The 22,523-nt window shown below is 37.4% G+C and overlaps 1 protein-coding gene across 2 annotated transcripts in view; it reads left to right on the forward strand.

Moving 5' to 3' along the window:
- Positions 1-22,523, forward strand: part of SYNE1 (spectrin repeat containing nuclear envelope protein 1) — a 243,720-nt gene that overhangs the window by 216,019 nt on the left and 5,178 nt on the right. Inside the window, exons 131-145 of one of the 2 annotated variants that reach the window (XM_034060451.1) lie at positions 1,362-1,549; positions 3,298-3,448; positions 6,600-6,782; positions 7,196-7,333; positions 8,025-8,216; positions 9,091-9,424; positions 10,336-10,404; positions 11,577-11,719; positions 12,566-12,692; positions 13,803-14,014; positions 15,412-15,612; positions 15,947-16,075; positions 16,397-16,609; positions 17,659-17,751; positions 19,652-19,710. In XM_034060451.1, coding sequence (XP_033916342.1) covers positions 1,362-1,549; positions 3,298-3,448; positions 6,600-6,782; positions 7,196-7,333; positions 8,025-8,216; positions 9,091-9,424; positions 10,336-10,404; positions 11,577-11,719; positions 12,566-12,692; positions 13,803-14,014; positions 15,412-15,612; positions 15,947-16,075; positions 16,397-16,609; positions 17,659-17,751; positions 19,652-19,710 — 2,432 coding nt within the window. The remainder of the gene's footprint in view (positions 1-1,361; positions 1,550-3,297; positions 3,449-6,599; positions 6,783-7,195; positions 7,334-8,024; positions 8,217-9,090; positions 9,425-10,335; positions 10,405-11,576; positions 11,720-12,565; positions 12,693-13,802; positions 14,015-15,411; positions 15,613-15,946; positions 16,076-16,396; positions 16,610-17,658; positions 17,752-19,651; positions 19,711-22,523) is intronic. The other variant, XM_031049773.2, reaches the window with a different exon arrangement.

The following is a 22,523-nucleotide window of genomic DNA, read 5'->3' on the forward strand; positions in this document are numbered from 1 at the left end:
TCACAAAATAGCCTTCTGTTTCATGGATAAGAAGGGGGAAATAAATTACTTCACTGAGTGACACCTGAGTTATTACAACCAACCAAATCAGATGATTGATACAAGTTGACCTTGCTCGAGTTCAAACTTGCTGAGGTTTTTAGATTCTATGTTTATATACCATTTCCTGCTGGAAGATATTTTCAGAACATCATATTAATCGTTGTAAGAAAAGTTCTCTAGTTAGACCTTAAATGTATGTAGGCACAGTATGTTGAGACTATATTTCCTTTTGCATGTTATAGTTGACTTCACTAGCAAAACTATAAAAAGCAGTTTATCTCTAACCATTCTCAAGCTGTCAAGTTCTCGTTCTCCAAAATAAACTTCCACATCTCTAATTGCCCTAATAGCTCTTTTCTTCACCTGAATCTGAAGTGAACATAGTATTCCAGATGCAATATATCACTTTCTGGTGTAGTTGCATTAGTGCTTCTTTGTTACTATTGGAATTATGCTGTCTTGGCTTTGTTATTGTTCATCCTTATTTTTCTAATATTCTGATGATTCATTGCAAATGTAGGCAGAAGTCAAGCAGGGTTTCTTTTCCTTGCACTCAACCAACAGCAATCGCTGATTATTTCTGTGGCTTAACTTGAACTGTAGTTCAAAACTGAAGCTGAAACACTGCTTCAAGAGGAAACATTATCATCAGTGTAGAACAAGCAATTGAAACCAAGAAACTGGCAGAAAAACTAATACTGATTCCATATGAGTGCTAGGACAGTGTAAGTGCATTTTCTGAAGTTGTCCTGAATTTTCCATTTCCAATGAAAATGCCATAGAATTGGAATGTTTAAGGAAGAAATATCTCCTGCTAGAGATGCACTGTTCAACATGTGCTGCTGCCAATCTACATGTCAAACATGTCACTTTGTGGCTAGTTCACAAAGGGTTCTTCCACTAAGCACTTACAATAGATAAGAATATATTTACTTGTCACACTTTTCTTACTAACTTCTGCTTTACATTCTTTGAGATAATGGGAAAGGGCTGGGAATAATTCCACCATTTATTGGTGATGTCGATTAAATGTGTGTGAAAGATGCTCAGCTGAGCATGCAGAGCTCTGGCTGTTTGTCCCAGATAATGGTTTGGTGTTCATAGTCCCTGGGAGAGCTGTGCATGCTGCCAGGTTCTCCTGGCCTCATTGATAACATTGCAACACCACTTGCATAGGTGCAGTGTCTTAATAGGTATTCACTGGATGTTTTTCTCCTGTTTGCAAGCTTATTAATATTTTTTTTAATAAGATAAGAGAAATGCATTTGTATTTTTGCACAGTTTGCAATTATTTTTAAGAATTAATTCTTCACCTGCAGGAACTTCAAAAAGACATAGAGAAACACAGCACTGGAGTGGCATCTGTTCTCAATCTAAGTGAAGTGCTCCTTCATGACTGTGATGCTTGTGCCACAGAAGCAGAGTGTGACTCTATCCAGCAGGCTACGCGCAACCTGGACAGGAGGTGGAGGAACATTTGTGCAATGTCAATGGAAAGACGGCTTAAGTAAGTCTAAAATTAATACAAATTAAGATTTCCTTCCACAGACACAAATACAGGATGGGATGTATGTTATAGGGTTGCAGTATGGAATAAAAGGGCATAGGGGGTCATAAAAAGTTCATACACTGAATAAAAACCAATAGCTCTGTGATTTTGACAGCCATAATGATGTAGGCAACATTTGGCCAATGCTTTCTGCTCTGAGCTGACCAGTAATAATACATATAACTGTTTGAACTGTACTTATGAAGATCTTTCCTGTATCTTTTTAAGTCATGAGTCTGGTTTCTGTAGTGTTTACACAGTCATACCAAGAGCTCTAGGTAAAGTTTATGATTTTTCAAAATGCTGAATTGAACTTTGTATGATATTTGGTCTTGTGGGATATTCTTGACATATACAGGAAAATCTTTCTTATGAAAAAAAAAGTCAACTTGTGCTGCTCTATATCCACAGATTGTGATCTTTTAAGTATTTTTATAGTATTGGCATGGTAATTCTTGCACAGTGTGTATATATATATATATATAAAATCAGATTACATGTTTTTACAGTCTGTCTTGAAAATATAGAGGCTCTTCGTACTTTTGTGTCTACCAAATTAATTCAGAACTATTTTATATTAGTGTGGAACTTTACACTGAACTCTATTTTACTTTTTTTTTGCAATGTACACATTTAAGCTGTTAATAGATTTTTACCAGTAAGTTAACTGAGCTATCAGTATTTGGGATCTTTATGTCAAACTTCAGGTTAAGCAACCTATTATCAACAAAGCATAAATTTTGCATGCATCAGGTCATTTTCAAACCTGCATATCTAGGATTTTGTAGAATCATAGAATAGTTAGCATTGGAAAGGACCTTAAGATCATCTAGTTCCAACCCCCTTGCGATTGGCAAGGACATCTCACACTAGACCATGTCACCCAAGACTATATCCAACCTGGCCTTGAACACTTCCTGGGATGGAGAAAGGGGCATTTGTAAAAGATGAATTCTGTATGTCAGGAGAGACAACAGGAGAGACAAAGTTCTGCTGTAACACAATCTCTTCTGAAAAAGATCCTGTTCTTTTAAATAAAGCAGTGTTGAAGTTCTGAGAATTTTATAGTCTCAGTATTAAGCTAATTTGATTTCAGAATCAAGAGTCAGCCACTATTTTTACATATTCAATTAAAGTAAAATTGGGCTTTTAAAACATTGGAATAACTTTTAACTTCTTATTTTTGACTAAAAATATGTTTACATTATATACTGAGAGATAGCCTTTTACCAATTGTTGGCAAATGCAAAAAAAAGTATTTGTGTCTCTTTGCACTGCAGAATGACTGAGAACTTTATATGCTGTAACATCTTCAGCACTCTGTAAGAAAAAGTTCTGTGATTGGAAGTAGTGTAGAATTTCTAATCTCTAAAATACCAGCTTAGGTACCTACACTGGGGCTGTGTTTCAGAAGTTATTTAGCATGTGCTCAGATTTTTAGAGCTCCTATTACATACTTATAACTTTCTTTTTATACTGATTCCAAAATTAGATGCATATTAAAAAAGCACCATCATCTTAATCTAGCCTTGGCCTGGAATGAGACAGCTTTCTGTGTGGTCTGTTTATCAGCCTGGCTGTCTCAGTTATATTAAGAGCCAGCTATTGTCTGGTACAGTGCTAGTTTGCTGTTGTAGATGTTAAAGTCTGGTAGGTCAGCTGCCCTTCGGTCCAAGCATTCCCTAATTTTCCATTATCTATTGCAGAATTGAAGAGACATGGCGGCTATGGCAAAAGTTTTTGGATGACTACTCTAGATTTGAAGCCTGGCTAAAAACCTCTGAGATGACAGCTGCTTTCCCAAGCTCCTCTGGTGTGGTTTACACGGTTGCTAAGGAAGAACTCAAGAAATTTGAGGTGATTTATGGTAGTTGAAATTTAATATCTACTGATCACATTGCAGTAGCCAGCTGGTGTTCTTCCTTCCCATGCACAAGTCACTCAGCAGAAATGCTGTATTAATATAGTGCAGTTAATAGTTTTGTAGCTGCCTTCAGTGTTAGGTTTCCACAATAAAAAAACAGTGGAAAGTGGCAACTGAAAATGCTGATAACCCACTCTCACTTGCTGTTTGTTCACCAAAGTTAGTTTTCTGACCTTTTTTATTTCTGCAGTTTCTAAATATGTCCATTCAGAAGGTGCTTCAGAGCCTTCATAAATCTCTCTTCACCAAGCACCTTTTGCTCTGATTTTAAACCTCTTCTTTCTGCAGTTCTCTGAAACCAGGCCTTAGAACTCTTTTTGTGCAACGTACAATATTACCATTTTAGATCCTTATACCTGGAATTCATGTTCATGCAAGTATTGTTGTATGTCCACATAGTGTCCCCCATGACTTAAAAGTTAAGTGCATTCTTCAAAATTGACAAGCTGTCACTTCAGTCAATGCTTAAGAGTTTGTTACATAACTCCATTGTGTCTACTGCAATGTGATGGCTTGTCTCATAATTACAATGTGTAGTAACAGTCTATATCTGTGTGTAAAGCAGACACACATAACATATGGCTAGTCACAGGTAAAAATAATTTGCTCAGTTTCCTATTTACAAGGAGTACATCAAGATGAGAGAGGAAGATATTTTTAATAGCTGAGGCAAATCTGTCAAAAGGTGCTGTGAAATATTAGCTGTGAAGAAGAAATGCATATTTTAAACAATATCTAAGATCAGATAATACTTTTCAGTTTAATAATTAGTTCAAAACCATAAACTGTGAAGCCCTGATTCCGGTGTTTGACACTCACGTTTCTGAATGTACTGGCCAGATTTTGTTGCTAAACACTGCCAGACTTCATTATGGTGAGGTAGGTCACCATAGTATAAAAATGTTTGCTTCCTGGACACAAGTACTCTACTTCAGACCTCCTTCCCATTGTCCCTTTATTCAGTGATCAGGATCTAAGTCTATTTAGTGAATCTCTGTATGAGAAACAGTACCAAAAATGTCTTTGCTGTCTGGTTTTTACTGGTGCGACTTTGCCCCAAGTCTGTTTCATTGAACTTCAGCCTTTATGGTGATATTCCCTCTCCTACAGACCTGTGGAATTTTTCCTGTCTGCAGAGCATCAGCAGGAGCTAGCTGTAAGAGAACAGTTTAGCAGACTCTCCAGAAGCCTGCTTTCCATGTAGTTTGGTTCCTTCTCTTTTTAATTTATTTATTTTTTTTTTTTTATCTGAACACCTAGTTCCTATACCTACCAAAAAGCAGGAATGCCAGCAGCAAAAGTTGTGGTGTTGAAATGCAGTGGAATTCAGCAACTTCACTGCAAAGTCAGTATAAAGTCAGCCACATATACATAACTGAAGCAGGTTTCTGCTTCAACTAGACATTTTTCTCTAATTTTATTTTCCCCTACATGTAATAGCATTTCAGTTCCTGAGCACAGAGATCAGAGATGGCTCTCACTGGCTTCACTGTGCAAAATCAGGCTCTTTCCTCTCCAGTAGTTTATGGAGAAATGAAAACAGGTTACAGGAAGGAACACAACAGATTAATTCTTGTGTAGCTGAGCGGAAAAACTGGAAGACAAATACACAGCTGTTATTTTACTGGATGAGGCTTGGTAACAGGTGAAACAACAACTGCACACTTTAAGATTTCACGATTGTAGTAAATATAGTTGTATTTGTGCCTCTGGTATGAGAATTGCCTCCTTGTGCAATTTTAAGTGAATTCTGTTCTGTTGAGCATTTCACCCCAGTTGCTTGTCCATTTTCTCCTTGTTGGTTGTCCCCTACTCAATTTGATGGCCATTTAATGAAGGGAATAGTTATACTGAAAGCATTCTACAGTTAGATGTTTTAATTTTTTTTCAGACCAGCTTCTTTATTGTCTCTGGTAGTAGAGCAGAAATGTGCTTATTTCATTTTTAGCTTTGACTGGTACAAGATGAAGAATATATATTGTTTATGTAGAAATCTCATGTTTTGGCTGATTAGAATTAAAATTTCTGTACAGAAGTATATTACCTATTCCATTTGTCCAGTTCTTAGTAAGGCTGGAATCTAGTTTTGGGAGAGATTGCTTTTATTTGCATTGTGAGGAATATCAGAGAGCAAGTTTGTAGAATTACAATGGGAGACAAAACCTACTTGCATTCAGAAGAGTAGTCTATGTTTTTAAGTCTTCATTAGATTTATTGCTTTTTTATTTCTGTGACAACATGAAAATTAGTAGTTTTTTAAAAAGTATTCATCTTATTATTATTGAAAGAATTAATTCAGTCAGCTCCTTACAAGGTGTTTTCTTCAACTTGCTTTGTGATTGCTAGTCACAACATGAAACTCACAGGCTATCACCTACTGTTTCTGGTCCCCAGTTGGGTGACTGAGGCTTTTGACACAGTAGAGAAAGCACCGAACGTACATGGTGCAGACACTTGCCCAGGCACAAGTTGGTATGGATGTTCATGAAATTTTCGTATCATGAAAATTTAAAGACAAAACTTACTTGTATACCAGTATACTGAAGATAGAGATTATTTCTTCAGTACCATTTTTTGCTTTTTTTTTGTTTTTTTTGTTTTGTTTTTTTTTTAAGTTGGGATAAACAATTGCTTCAATCTCTTCAACATTTGCACTTTAGCAATCCAGTGAAGCCACAGGAATCTTGGATTTTGGATTTTTTTTTTTAATGTTTCATATTCGTTGTTTGTATTTCTGTTCTCAAATGCAAAGGCCTATGATTGAGTAGAAAGAGGAGCCTAGGGAGGGGGGGTTGTGTTGATTTTGCTGTTGTAGTGGGTATTCATTTTGCAATTTCTCATTCAGTGAACAATGTTTGGTTTTTAAACTTTCTTCTCCTGCCCCCATTTTAATTAGAAGGCAGCCTCACAGTAAGATAGCCATTAGGAATATCAGTATTCATAGCAAAATCTGTCGGCTAACACCGGTTGGAGTGTAGAAGTAGGATCAAAATAAAGGGACTTACGTATATATAGCCTGATTTCAGTAATTAAAAATCTGATGATGTCTTTTGTGTGTGTGTGTGTGTGTGTGTGTTGCTTTAGGCTTTCCAGAGACAAGTGCATGAAAGTCTGACTCAGCTGGAACTGATCAATAAACAATATCGCCGCCTGGCCCGAGAGAACCGCACTGACTCTGACTGCAGCCTCAAGCAAATGGTTCATGAAGGGAACCAGAGATGGGACAACTTACAAAAGCGAGTTACCTCCATCCTTCGCAGGCTAAAAGTATTTTTCCATTTTTAAGCCCTTCAGTTTCGCTGTTATGAGTCAAGGGTATTCCAGAAGCTTCCAGAAGTTTAATGCCTTTGGTTTCAAGGGGATTTCTTCCTGTGGATGAGGAATGGCGTTTATGAGTTCACTTTGTCTGAGATAATCAAAGCATGTCTGTAGGGAAACCTCTTCCTGAACTCAAACACCACCTCCTTCATAGATAGTAACTTTCACAGGTGAACTGTAGATGATGTTACTGAAAGGGGAACCTCAGAAATCATATAGGAAATGAAAGAACGTGTACCAAGTTGAGGTTAGGTTTGAAGGGTATGAAAGTTGTATGAAATCTATTTCTTTTGAGAACCAGTACTGCTGTTTTTTTGGGGGTTGTTTGGTCATTTCATGCCACTCCGTTTTCCACTCCCCAGCATTTTATTGGCCAGCGTGAGGAGTTTGAGACAGCACGTGATAACATCCTGGTATGGCTAACAGAGATGGACCTGCAGCTGACCAATATTGAGCATTTCTCAGAGTGTGATGTCCAAGCAAAGATAAAGCAACTTAAGGTAAAGAATGATTGAGTGGTAACAGGTGGGAAAACATTCATGGTGGGAAAAGAATTTTAGAAACATAATGCAAAAATGCGGACTGATACAGTCCTTGCTTGCAGGCTGCTGCTTCAGCCTCAGAAGTTATGGGCTATGTCAGGTTTCAGTACATACTTTTCTGCCAAAGTGAAAGTCTATGTGCTGTGAAAAATTTTCAAAAAAGCAAGGGTGATAGTCTCCATACCCTCATCATGAGAGGAAGTGTCAATAAAAACTATTAATGTCAAGTCTTCATTATTGCTGAAACCTAAGACTTACTACATTTTTTCAACTATTTTTGCATTAAAAAATCATTATCTAAAGAGAAAATATTAAATGTCATGGTATCCACAATTTGTGTGTTAGCTTTAGCATCTGTGTTCATTCGAGACATTTGTCATGGACATGGCTTGTTTAGAGAACTTTCTTTCCAAATACAACAAGTGAGGAATGAGATGGTAAACCATGAAGTATCACTGTTTTTGGCTAGAAAGATTGTGGAATTCTAAATTTAATTGCTTATTGTTGCTCATGCCAGAATATTTGGAACAATCCCTGTTTGTTACCCACACCATTCTTGCTGGAAAAGCTCAAAGACTTGCATCCTTAATAACTTAGGTTGTTGTAATGTTGATTTCATTGATAAAGCACAAGCTTTTCTTTTATGCAGGCTTTCCAGCAAGAAATTTCACTGAACAACAGCAAAATTGAGCAGATAATTGTGCAGGGTGAGCAACTCATTGAGAAAACTGAGCCCATGGATGCAGCTGTCATTGAAGAAGAACTGGATGAACTGCGCCGTTACTGTCAAGAGGTCTTTGGACGCGTGGAACGCTATCACAAGAAACTTATCCGCCTTCCTGTGTGTATACTTACATACATACGTATTTCTTTCGTTTTTTGTCATTTTACAAGTGTGAGAATGAGGAGAAAGATGTTGAAATGTTGAAACAAGCTAACATGAAACTTCTGTAACTTTCCAAAAATCCTGTGGTTTAATTTTGTTGCAACCCTGACCATCTGCCTCCTCTCATTACATGCTTGTGTCCTGTTCAGAGAGCAAACTCACCCAGATTTGGAGTTTCTGTGAATCGTCATGAAAATCCATGTAAATGAGAGATTTATAAAACTTTATTAATGGGGATAGCAGTGTGGTGCAGATAATAAGAACACTCCCTACTCTGTCAGATAGTTTCACTAGCAATTTACCGAATTCTGTTTTGTTTTAAAAGCAGCAATAAAATGATTCTACCCATCAGGAGAGACACATTTTTCTCTAGAACTGAACGTACAGCTGACTAAGTAAGAGCAAGGTGATTGTTGGTAGCTCCAGCCCCTCCGAAGGAAAGGAACAAAACCCAGGGTTTTCAAAATATGAAAGAATATAATGAGAGCAGTGATCACAATGAAGTTCACTTATGCTTCCTATGACTTGATTCCAGAGTTTTCTTTAACTTGATGTCTACATCACAGTGGCATCAGTAAGAAGTCTGGAGACATCTGCTTAATGTGAGACTTTGTAGTGCCTTCAGTAGTTAAAATGAGGTGGCATTATGGACATTTTGTTGTTTTTTTAGTGCATGCTAAAATAATGAAGGGTAGGTGCAAAAGAATGCAAAATGGAAACCCCATCAATGTGACTGTTCCCTAATGCTACTTTATTTCACTGACCCAGGCTGACCACGCAGTGCCTCTGCACGTTTCATTGATTAGTTCTATTTGCATTGTGTTTCTAGCTGACAGATGATGAGCATGACATCTCTGACAGAGAAGTGGATCTGGATGAATCAGCAGATCTCTCTGACATACACTGGCATGACAAATCTGCGGACAGCGTTCTCTCCCCGCATCCTTCTTCCAACCTTTCACTGCCTCTTTCCCAGCCTGTGAGAAGTGAGAGATCAGGGCGAGATACACCTGCAAGCGTGGACTCTATTCCCTTGGAATGGGATCATGACTATGACCTTAGCAGAGACCTGGAGACAGCCATTTCACGGACACTGCACTCTGACGAAGAAGATGGTGGGCAAGAGAAGGACTTCTACCTGAGAGGAGCAGCTGGTATAGCAGGTATTGGTGGTAAATTGTGTGTCCTGTTCTCTCCTAGTAAAAAGAAGCAAATCATGGAATCGTTTAGGTTGGAAAACACCTTTAAGATCATCAAGCCCAGCCATTAGCAAATGTTACGTATGTTGCTGCTTGGCCAAGATGCTCATGGGAAAGTGTCTTAAATAGCCCCTGAAGATTTTAAAGAGCTTTCCCTAAGTGATCCTAGTGGCCTTCTGGCCTTAGACACAGCAGTGGGGATTTCTGGATGATTACAGCCTTGGAAAATCGCAAAGGCACTTAAGATATGACAGGTAATTGGCTATGTCTCTATGCTTGTGGACTGCCAGATGGGATATGTCATCTGTAACAGCAGTGCATCATAAGTTATTCTGACTGGAAGAAACTATACTGAGTATGGCAAGAAGTGCAGAACAGACTGATGAAGAAATGCTGTGGGAGAGATCTGCAGACAAAATCATCAAGTGCTTAAGTAAATCTTGACTCAGTCCTTAGTCAGGAAAGACTCTAGCAACTGAGTGTTTAGCTTGAGGTAGGATCTTGGGTCTTGCTCTCCAGTGAAGTTAGAAATCCTTTCTAAGTTGTGTGTACTTTGTGTAATAAGTCTGAACAAGTGAAAGTGCCCAAATACACCCAGTTGGATGTTTGGGAAGACATACTGGTATATTATACTTTGTTCTTGCGCCTGCCTTTTGCTTTCCAGGTCATTGATCTGGAAAAAGTCAGGTTTGCCTGGATATTAAGAGACTTTGTAGTGGCTCCCTGTGTTTCAGTTTTACATCTTTTTTTCCGTCTCTGGAAAGGATGTTTGCTATTGGAAATGTTTTTATATTCCATCCCATGAAAAGGACTCCTGTTGTAAGGAGACAGCTGTTTCTGAGCTGTCGATTTAGACTGTGCTTTTATTTTTTCAGATGTAGAGATACCTGAAACTCTTGAGGCCTATGTAAAACTCACAGAAAACGCACTCAAAAATATCTCTGGTAGGCATAAAAAAAGACTAAGCATAGCCAGATGTGAATACCACAGTGCACAAGCGTAGCTTCTTTCTCTTCTCTTAGCATCTGCTATAACTTTCACAACTTACAAGATAAATATTTCTTACATGGCAGCACTGACATTTTAACATAGAAGTACCCTGCTTTACTACTGTGCTTACAGGTATTACTAGGTGCATGGATGAAACAATGTTTGAAGTATTGGCTCTGCCACCTTGGCTAACCAGACTAAACTGATCAGTAGGTTACTCTGGTTTCCACAAAAAGTGATGCAGAAGGAAAAGATGTGGAGTAAAACTTAATTGATTTTGCACTTAACTTGTTAACACAACCACAACTTGAATTATTACTTAGATATAAACTTTTAGGTTGCTCCATGTATAAAAATACCAAGGTGAGGTACTGTAGTCAAATGCCTTTATCTTAGTCTTTTATATTGGAAGATTAATGTTTTCCTCACATTGCATCTTTACACATCACTAAACCTACTGTTTCATTTGTTAGATGACTCTCAGAGGGACTAGATGCAATTATAAGTACTTTCATGATTTTAGTTTTCATGTTTTGAAATAATTATTTCGTTGCAGATTTGAAACAGCAAATATTTAACTTCTTAGCATCTGTAGCACAGGTTCATTGTCCTTTTTTTTCCCTCAACTGACCACTGTAAGGAAAATGCAAGTTAGTCCTGCTTCAGAAACATTAGTGTGAGTTCCAAATGGCTTGGATGAATAATACCATCTTGCAGATACGTTAAGCATAATTTTGTCAAACACCTAATTGGAAAAATACTATAAATTCTGCTGCTTAATGTGGTTGCTTCTCACACTTTGCCACAAACTTTCTCCTTCAGAGAGGTGAGGAATTCTCTGAGAGAAAAGGGCACTTCAGAATAGTTTGCAAGCCTGCTTTAAACTGTGAACTCCTTGACAGTATGCTTATGGCAATTCTGTTCACTGGTATAGTTATCTGTCTTCTGAAGGTCGCTAACACCCTCTCATGTAATCAGTTCGCTTTGACATTTTGCCACTCATACTGCTGTAATCACGTATCTTCTTTCCTGTCTAACATAGATAGTATTCCTGACATTCCTGGCAAAAGATGGTGAAATCTTTGGGAAAACTTGGGTGACAGTCACTTTTTTTGTTTTGGGACAGGAGAACCTGGTGCCTTGGAAGCACATATACGACAGCTGGACAAGGCCTTAGACACCAGTCGTTTCCAAATACAGCAAACAGAAAATATCATCCGCAGCAAAACACCTACAGGACCAGAGCTGGATTCCAGTTACAAAGGATATGTGCGTGTATTTTAGAGCATAAGTTGAATAAGCACTGCAGACTTAGATTTGCTATTGAAAGATACAGCTGTTACAACAAAGCAATTGGACATTACTGCTTCTCAAACTTACCCATAGGGCTGCCACCCTTAACCACATGCTATTGTTGTTTGTTAGTGTGTTTATAATAGCGGAAAATTACAGGAACATGACTCTCAGGAATTTGTATTCCTATTGCATTTTTGCCGAGGTCCAAAAGTACTTTCTCACATATGTTTTTACCTATCTAATGATGATATCCTCATTTAAAATTCCTCTGCTTTTAAAAGCAGGTTTTATAGCTTTATGCAGAGAATTCATCTTGCTGATGAATTGTAAATGTGCATCATGTAAGCAAGATTGCTTATATGGAATCTATGATTAAAAAGCTTTCTCAGGGACTTTTTCTGGAAGAAAAATCTCTCTAAATAGTTCTAATTTTATTACTGGCAGAACTGAAAGATTAGCTGCTTGGATGAACAGTATTTCCACACATATGTTTATTTTCTTTATCGTATCTTCTAGGATCTTTGCCATAGTATCCTAACATTTACAACAGATGGCTCCTAAAGTCATCCAGCACAGTTTCGCACAGTGGCACTGGGTTATTTCTCTTTAGTCTGAACTTATGCTTTAAGTCTTTACTGCCTTCATATACATTTCTTTATTAGTATCAGGACAGATTTTTAGAGTAATAGATTTTTATCTTCACACTCAAGCCAACTTAAAGACATGGGTCTTTAAGTAAAGAAAATTTGGAAGTTGAACTATAATTTGAATTTTCCATGCACCTGTATATTGAAATGGGATTTTTGTTTGTTAACACAGATGAAGCTACTAGGTGAGTGCAGTGGAAGCATAGACTCAGTAAAAAGGCTTGGATATAAACTGAAGGAAGAAGAAGAAAAATTTTCTGGACTTATTAACCTGAACAGTACTGAAACACAAACAGCTGGTAAGTAATATTTAGTTCTTTGTTGCAAAGCAGTTACAAAAAGTAGCAAACAAGCAAAGTTTTTCTGAATAAACACTTGATATTATTTACTGACATATTACCTATATGTATATATAGGTATATTTACATGACTCTGTTACCATGTTCTGTTTTAAATGTCTCAATAGGAAGAGTAAGTATTCCTTGTATACATTCTATAAAGAGATTAGGCATAGAAGTGCATTTTAAGAACCCCTCATATCACAAGACATAACCCTAAGCCTTTTGGAGAATCTCTGTGAACGTAACATGTTTTTCTTGAATGTTTTCTGACGAAATGTTTGCTTATATTGCTATACAAAACACATAAGTGTTCATTTCTTCTAATGTTAGCTTTCATTTCTAATATTTTCTGCCTACAATACAGAAATATATATTCATCTGGTAGAAGTATTCATTTGCCTAATTTTAAGTGTCAGCTGTAGAACGGGAGGTATTGCATTGTAAAAATGTGAATGTGTTCCAGAAACTAAAGGCAATGTCTCTGTTCTTAGCTTGATGTTTATTTGTGGGTTTTATTTAATTTTAAGTTGATGGAATGATGCAACTTGTTCTTCTGCTATAGCATTTCAAGATAACTAACAAGAAGAAATTTATTTCTTTATAGCACAGGTATGTATCCAATGCATTGACAGTAGCTTAGGCAAATATAGTTAGGTATGAGCATTAAACTGTGACAGGTATGAATACCAATGAAAATAATAATAAATATGTGGCTAGTTAGACGTATTCAGATTCCTTGTCTGGTTTGATTTTATGCTAATTTATGATGTCTTTGTACGAGTATAATCTGTTTTAGAGACCTGCATGTGTCAATTGAATTCTGTTCATATAAGTCTGACATTAGAAAGTGGCAAAATTGTCTGCTGTCTGGAATCCTCCCGATTCTCTGTTCTTTCTCTCCAACATCATGTTCTTCAATCTTAGTTTTCAGTGTGGTGTGTCATGGGTTAGGGTTTCCAGGGTTTTATGGAACATTTTTTTGTCCTGCATGGAATTCAACTGATGCAATTGTGTATGTGGCTAGAGGTTTTCTTTTGCTTTTATTGAATTTGGTGTTTACCGTTCCAGGTGTAATTGAACGATGGGAGCTAATCCAGGCTCAAGCTTTAAGCAAGGAGCTCAGGATGAAGCAGAACCTTCAGCAATGGCAGCAGTTTAACTCTGACCTTAATAGCATTTGGGTTTGGTTGGGAGAAACAGAAGAGGAACTGGAGAAGCTCCGCCACCTAGATCTCAGCACTGACATACGAACTATTGAGCTCAGAATTAAAAAACTGAAAGTGAGTTTTATTTCTCTCTTCCTTTAGTTATCCTGTAGACAGATCTGAGTGCAACAGGTATGTTTTCCAGTAGTTTTTTCCAGTAGAGTTTTCCAGTAGTTGCAGCTGGCATCTTCCATTCTGCACATAGTGGGCTACTGCTGATAAGTGAAGTAACTGATAAAGTGATTGTATGAATCACTTTTTGGAGTTAAATCAAATCAATTCTAGTCAAACTGGTAACAAAATAGCTACTTAAAAAAAAAAAAAAACACCTCACTGGGACATACTACTTTGTGTGAAGGAGACTGCCCAAAGGGGTTGTAGCCCGCACAGTGCTGTCACCAGTATAACAGAGGAAAAAAATTGTGTCACTTTTCAATATTCCTGATTCTTCTGTTTTCTCAGAAGTATCAGAATCCGAATGCTGCCATTGTGATCTCTCCCGTATATTTTATAGCTGTAAAGATCTGCAGATGTGGTGGTCCACAGCTGCACATTCAGTTACTATCATCTTATAAGCTTGGGCACAAAAATGTGGGAGCCTTTGTCAAAATACACTGTGGTCCATGCAAGGAATGAGGTGGACAGATAGTTAAGACTATTTCCAACAGCAATCCATCAAAAGCATATTAGTGCTGATCTTCACTGTAATCCAAATTTAGCTGCCATAAGTACTACAAAGGTCATTGTGACATGAGGCTTTTAAGTAAATGCTGTAAAATAGGTGGAAAAGGGGGCATTTCATAAGAATCCTGTTCTTATCACACCCACTCTTGGAAAGCCTATTAGTGCCCTCCAAACCAAAAGAGGTGGGGTTTCTTTTGTGGCTTCCAGTATAAACAAATCAGAGGTTTTATACGTGTCCTACTTCTATAAATTGGAGTAAGTTGTTTATACTCTTTGTATGTTTTCTTTTCCCTCAGTAAAAGCCTTTATTTTAAAATACTGTTGACAGCAGTTTCCTCTTGAAAACATGTTGGATTTTATGTTTATCAGCAAAACTGAGAAGCGAGGGCAAAAGTTTTACTGTGAGCTGAAGTACAGTTGTCCTACATCTCTGTAAATTTTGTTGTGCCTACTCTGTCTTTAGAACATCTGAAACATGAGCCAGATCTTTAAAACTGGACTATGACTTCAGGCTTTTAAGAATTTACAAGTTTAATTGGCTTGTTCCAGTTTATGCTCACAGTAAAATTTTAGTAGATGTTAAAGAGTGAACATTTGCAAAGTCACAGAGTGAGCACAGGAATCTCATATCCAGAGTAAAGAGACTGTTACAGTAAGTTACTATTCTGCAGTTGCTGATGGTAAATCAGTGCATCCTTGTGATGCCTTCTCTAGTTGGCTCTTCTGAAAGTCACATTTTACTGATTTCCATCCTTTCTTCCCCTGTCCCATTTTGCTTTACTATCAAGGAGCTGCAAAAAGCAATTGATAATCGCAAAGCGATCATCTTATCCATCAATCTGTGTAGCTCAGAGTTCACTCAGTCTGACAGCGAAGAGAGCAAGAAGCTTCAAGAACGCCTGTCTCAGATGAATGTGCGCTGGGACCACGTATGCAGTATGATCGAAGAGTGGCGCTGCTCACTACAGGATGCATTAATGCAGTGCCAGGTCTGTATTAAGTGCCAGGCACTTATTTTAAACTGTCAGCATCCTACGTATCAAAAATGTAAACCATATTGTTACCTGGTGTGCTCATTATCTAGTCTGAAACTAGATGGCCACGCAGGCCAAAATACAGCTTCAGCATGTGTTGTCTGAAAGACACACCTGCACTATCTGGAGCATGTGTTTCCAGCACAAGATTTACTAAATTTTGCATCTCTGGAATAGTATTCTAAGTGATGTTATTTAGCCAGTAGGACCTACAGTAGGATGAACTAAAAAACTGAATTTGACTGACATTTTCTACTACACTGTTAAAATCATCACTCATCACTTGCAGGATTTCCATGAAATGAGCCATGGTTTGCTGCTTTGGTTAGAGAATATTGACAGAAGAAAAAATGAGATTGTGCCCATCGATACAAACCTGGACGTGGATACGCTGCAGGATCATCACAGACTTCTACTGGTAGGGATATGATCACCCCTTTTTCTCCCAAAATGCATCATCAGAAAAACACCTAATCAGATTTTCCTTTCATTTGAGGGTTAGCATTGTACATTGCATGCTAACACACAGCTGTGGGACCAATATCAGTAACTACTTTAGTAGGGGACACTGAGCACTTACATTAATAGCATAACTTGTGATATAAAATCTCAAGCAAGAACTAGGCTGCTGTCCACCTGTCTATCCCCCTGCAGATTAGAAAGTTTTTCCTTTCCTCTTAAAAAAAAAAATAGAAAAAACCCTTTAATTAAAAATACCTGGCACTTGCCTTGGTAACAGCAAATCAGACGTGAACTGCTGGAGTCTCAGTTGAAGGTGGCATCATTACAAGATATGTCCTGCCAATTACTAGTCAATGCTGAAGGTGAGGACTGTCTTGAAGCCAAAGAAAAGGTGCATGTCATTGGAAACAGACTGAAGATCCTCTTGAAGGATGTCACACGTCATATTAAAGACCTGGAGAAAATCCTAGATATTTCAAGTAGTCAGCTGGTAGGTAACAACTTTTTATTCCTTGCTGTATGTTGGACACACATTTGCTGCTGTTTTTTGACTGTCTTTCTCTAGCCAGTGGTGTTGGCTGCACTCTTTCTGTTGTTTGCAGTACTTATCAAGATGGACAAATGTAATCTTGAATATCATAAAGTAATCTTACACTGTATAATGTAAACATATTGTTTGTGATAGTTTTCTTAATCCAGTAATTTTTTGCTGTTTGGTGTAGCAGTAAGTGTTGAACATCTTGGTTTGCTTACCCTGCCATTACTGATTCAGTCAACTGACAAAGTATATGAAATAATTATTCTACTTGCAGTACTGAAAATTATAGTGTGTCAGTTGTCACTGGTGAGGCAAATAATGCTCACTCTGTAAAAAAAAAAAAAAAGCATAAAATAAATAATGTAATAGGCTAATGAATCTCATAGTACCTTCTGAGCTTTGAGCTATACTCCAAATCTCTTCAAGTTATCATGTGTCTCAGGGTATTTGAGAGGGAGTTATGCATAGATCTTTGCCAACAGTGGCAGGTATAAAGTAAAGATTTCAAAGTGGCTCTTTATTTACCTATTTTTAAAAGTCTTGGATTAGCAAAGTACATTCAGTCATAGAATGGTTGGATTACTAGCCTAACTAAGGTTAGGTTACTAAGGCATAAGAACTCAGTTCTTCCCTCTTCCTAGAAAATTTCTGCCTGTTTAAGTAAAATCTTGGTGGTACCAGCCTCCTCTTGTAATCAAAGGCCAATAAAGAGCAACTGTTTTTTCATCTCTATTGACTTTGGTGAAAAATGTGTCACTTAAAGCAATTAAGTTTAACTACCTGTTTTTCTTTTCCCTCAGGGTTAACAGAGAAAACATGTAATGCCTTAGTCTTATAAAATTTGGTAACAGAATTTAACTGCTTTAATTTATTTGCTTGGAAATAACTCTGCTGGGATTTCACTCAGTGGTTTGTTTTGGGTTTTTTGTTTGTTTGTTTTTGTTTGCTTACCTGAACTGCTAGTAGCTGTATTTCTAAGCTCCATTCCTTCTGAACTTTAGGAATTGTCTTCGTGGTCTTCTGCTGATGAATTGGACACATCAGGCTCAGTAAGTCCCGTATCTGGAAGAAGCACTCCGAGCAGACAGAGAACGGTAATTCCATTTTACGTATTTTCTGCCACCTCATGGGTGGCAGCTCTAGATGTCTACAGTAGCTCTAGTCAGCTGGAAGGCCTCTCTTCTTACTTGATAGGAAAGGAAATGGCATAAATCAAGAACAAAACACAGCTGCTAGCCCAAACCCTGCTGCATATCCCATCCTGCATGAAATAAGTGGTAAATACTATCTAAAACCAGGGCTGTCAGTGTGGTTGGTTTACCATAGTATGGCATGTCATGTGTCTTGTATTTTGCTCTAGTGATGGCAGCACCTGAAAGTCTGGTCTTGTCTGGTATAAACAGCACTCCATTTCTGTTTGGGCTTCTCTTCAGAGCTGTTTCATCGAGAATCTCAATAAGGTTTTTTTTTTTTGTCATTTCTGATGCAGGTTTCAAATGGTCTTATTGAGACTTTGGATGAATGGCTAAGTAGAGCTGAAGGGCTTAAAACATTACACAAAACTAGTTGCACAGGGCCTAATCAGTGGCTGTGATGGCAACTCTGGAGTTGTCTATTTGCATCGCTGGCACAAAATTCAAGAAATATAGCAACACATGCCTCTTACTTAACACTTCCATACTCTGAGCCCAGAATGGAACTGCAATTATTTTATCTTTTTCTGCAATTCTATTGGTTGATTACTTTGCTTTAATTCTTTAGTTCTTAAAAGAATCAGGTTGGGTCTTTTGTTTGGTTTTGTTTGGTTTTTATTCCATTTGCACTTTTTCTACAGCCTCTTCAGTTCTGTCTTGATAAATTTTATGGCTTTAAAAATTGATTTCTTTGTTTTTTTTTTTTACATTCACTAGTTTCCTTTTAGATGCTAGTATGAGAATGTAAAGGAAAACTGGCTTTTCAAAAGGAGAAGGAATATAAACCTTAACATTTTATTTAAGAAGTCAATGTGTTTATCATCAAATATAAACTTAAATAACTGATGAAAACTCTGCTATCACAGATGTAACTGGATGATGCCTGACTGTTACAGGAAATGGAGAAGTATTTTACCATAAAATTTTGTCCAGAGAGTATGTAGAATTGTAATAGGTTTCATCTTAACATTTTAATGAGCATTTGTCTATCTCTAATTTTTTAGTGTTTATGTACGTGACTACTTTTTTTTTTTTCATTTTTGTCCATAATGTATAGCTAAGTTGTATGATTCCTCAGGGTCTGTTTTTCAAACTTCTGGTTTTTGCACCCACAATTTTGGAGCCTGAAGTGAAATTGTTTAGAATTTCAGTGCCAAATATACAAATGCTAAATAAATAAATACTAATACAAAAATGCAATCAGAATTATAGTAATCTGACTGCATTAAATATTCCAGCAAATAGTTGTGAGTGCAGGAATGCACCTACAGTTATTTGGCCTTCAAAATTGTGGTGGAGAATGAAGGTGAAGAAGAGGCCAGACTTATCAAAGGAGGCACTTGGACAATTTTTCCTTGAGAACATTATATTTGCTGCATCTGCATTTTGGTATATGTATATTTGCCCATACTCAATATTTTTTCTATTTCATATTAAAAATAATTTGAGCTAAATTACTAGTGGATTTTTGTCGTTTGTTGTTTTTTCTTTAATCCAGAGCTACTGTTTATAAATGTAATGACTAAACTTATTTTTGAGCTCCCTGTGTATGTTCCAGTCATTTCCATACTCTGCTAGGCACAAAGAAAAGCCAGTTTCCTTGGTTCATGGGTATTGGTCTCTTCACTTGATTTTGCTTTGTTTTTGTTTTTGGGGTTTTTGTTTGTTTGTTTGTTTTTGTTAGGTTGCTTTTTTTTTATGTTTCCTTTGCTGCACTTTTAATTTAGTTTCATCAGTAGCTTGTCTTTATTTGCCTGGACTGAACATTCTTCTTTCTTTACCCCCTGTTCATTGCAAACAGCCACGGGGCAAATGTAGTCTCTCACAGCCTGGACCCTCTGTCAGCAGTCCACATAGCAGGTACCTTATTCTCCTGGTTTCCGCACTCTGTTCTAGAACCCCAAGAGGATGATGGAAATTGGCTGTGATTCCTCTGCATCTGCACTGACACTGTCAGGTGGCCAGGACTTAAGCAAGTGAAAACTTCTCTTCTGTTAACAGTTTGGCAACAGGGGCTCTCAATTATTTCAAATTCTTTGTTAAATAGAAATACTGGCTAATTCTTGGACATCTACAGCTTTTGCTTTCCAGGAATGCCATATAGTCCATATTTATTTTTCATATGACTGATCAGGATGAGTGCGTGTTTACACTCATGATAATTAATGAATAATTTATTTTGGCATGATTCAACAGAAATGCCAGTAGGTTCATGGCAAACACTTTTTATCATCCTCTTTACCTCTAGATATTAAATTAAGGCAGGTAATAGACAAATACCGTATTCTGGAATCCACAAAACCCACAGATCTGAATGAGACATACTAACATCCTTTTTTTTTTTTTTTTCTTCTTTCTTTTTTTTTTTTTTTTTTTTTTTATTCCCTGAAATGTTTTGTTCAGTTTGTGGGTTTTCAGTACTTAAGAATCAAAACTAAAAGTCATCATTTGAGAGTTTTGAGACTTGAGGTCACTTTCTCTCCCCTCCTAAGGCGACTGCAATATAACATGCTAACATTGCCATGACTCTTGCCAAGTGCTTGCATCCGTGTATTGCTCTAGGAGCAGCACTGCCCCATCTCTCTCTGACCAGTAGAGAGCAGGCTTGCAGCTACAGCTTTTTGCTTTCCATCTTGTCCTTAGCAACCTGTCACCTCTGCAGCTAACAGTGCTTCTGCATTCTTTGTTGTTGTCAGTGTGATGTGTGTACCTTCACTTTTTCACTGATCAGTTCAGCTTCTATAGTTATGAAATTAAAAAAAAGAAAAAAAAATGAACAGACCAGTATGTATGGGTGTCTTCTGCAATTTCAGCAGTTTTGCAACACCTAAAATGATCAGGAAGTGTAAATAAAATATGTATTTGTTCTAATAGTTAAGTCCTAAACCTCATTTATTCTCTGTGTATCAAAAATTAACTAATTAATTTTAAAAATAACTCCCGTTAAAGTGAAAAATTTGATGTTTTAAAGAAGGCGACACTAAATTTAATACAGTGATTGGACAATAACCAAACAGATAAATATACCTCGAGTAGTTTTTTTATTTGCAAAATCAAGGCTATGTTCAGAAAAATTATTCTCATTATAAATAATAAAGCTACTCAGGATGTAGAGATTTACATAACCATTTCTTTAAAAAAAGGTTTGCCTTACATGTGTATTCATGCAAATAGTGTATGTGAATATCCAATACACAGTATGTATATGTATACATAGTGAGTGTCAGCAAGGTGGCATAGTTGCAAAACCATGTAGCATAGCAATTAGAACAGGTAAAGTCATCTTTCACTGCTTCCACTGGCACTAAGAATCTGCTGTATTTTTAGGGGCTTTTTTTTCTTCTTTGAAACATAAGGAAAGCACACAAAAAATAGGTGACATGTATACACTCCATCTTTCTGTCTAATGGGGAAAGAGAATTACTTTTTCCAATTCCAGTCTGCTACGAAGCTTGGCATTGTGTTTCTTAGAGTGGGGAAAGGGAGGAGTGGGGCTTTACTCTGCAGCCATTAACAGCTAGGAGGAATGGAGGATGTCTTCAGCAGGTCAGCATGCTTGCACTGGCAGTGTTGTACTGAAGAAACATATGCGCTCTCCCACTCTCCTGTTTAGTCAGACCACTTATGCCAATCTTTTGAGAAGGTTTATGATTGTAGGTGTGAGCCACTGACTCAAAGAGCAGCTAGCAATGCTTTGCAGCTTTAAGAACAACCTCTATTCTAGCAATGGCTTTGGCGCGGCACTTTTCAGATCAAGTCTTTCCAGCACTGTTTATTAACACATCTTGTAGCAGTACAACACAATGTTCAATTTGTCATTCAGACAAGCATGGAATACGAATGAGTCACTGCTGAATAGGAAACTTAATCAAATGCGCAAGCCAGACAGGTTGTGGTTGATGTGTAATGTGGTTTTAACTGATAAAGCGGTACAAGCTGTCACTGTGTTCTTTAATATTTTGACATGCCTCTGATCAGAGTACTTTGTGTTTGATCTTGCACTGGATCAGCAAACCCTGTTAGAGTTTAAAATACAGGAGAGCTAAAGTCAATTTTAAAGTTTATGGCATGGGAGGTTGTGAAGGAAAGTTAGTTTAAAAATTAGAGGGGCCGTGTTTTGTGTATAACATGTGTGATGTCATTTTGCCTTTCTCATTATCAGGGCATAAAAACAAGCATACATACTACCATGCTAAGCAAGGTAGGAGCTTAAACTAGATGTTACATTGTGGATTTAACTAAAGGCTCAAGTGGTATTAGTAATCATGTGCTAAGTGGGAAAAGCAGATCCAAGAAGCAAATCATCTTTCTTCGTCATTTTAATAGATCTGTCATAAATGCACACCAGGATCTGTGCCTGGGGAGTTTTTTGAAGTGATTAAAATGTTAAAAAGATTAAAGTAGTGGTTCAGTTTGCTCAGGGTGTTTACAATGTCTCTCTTGAGCAGCTCTGTTCAAGTCTTGGTGCCACAGTGCCAGCCTCCATTTCCTTCTCTCCCCAGGCCTCCCCAAATGACTAGCAGATCTCTGAAGGTCATTTGCTGTTCCTGGAACAGACCAGGCCACGGCATTCTCATTGCCTTTGGCCACAAAATGTCAGTCTTTGCCACTCAGCTTAAATACAAAGCTTGGGATGGGCTTGGCTTGCTGTGGTTCTTTTCCCAGTTATCTCC

The sequence above is a fragment of the Melopsittacus undulatus genome, chromosome 3, assembly GCF_012275295.1.
Source record: "Melopsittacus undulatus isolate bMelUnd1 chromosome 3, bMelUnd1.mat.Z, whole genome shotgun sequence".
NCBI classification, from domain to species: domain Eukaryota; kingdom Metazoa; phylum Chordata; class Aves; order Psittaciformes; family Psittaculidae; genus Melopsittacus; species Melopsittacus undulatus.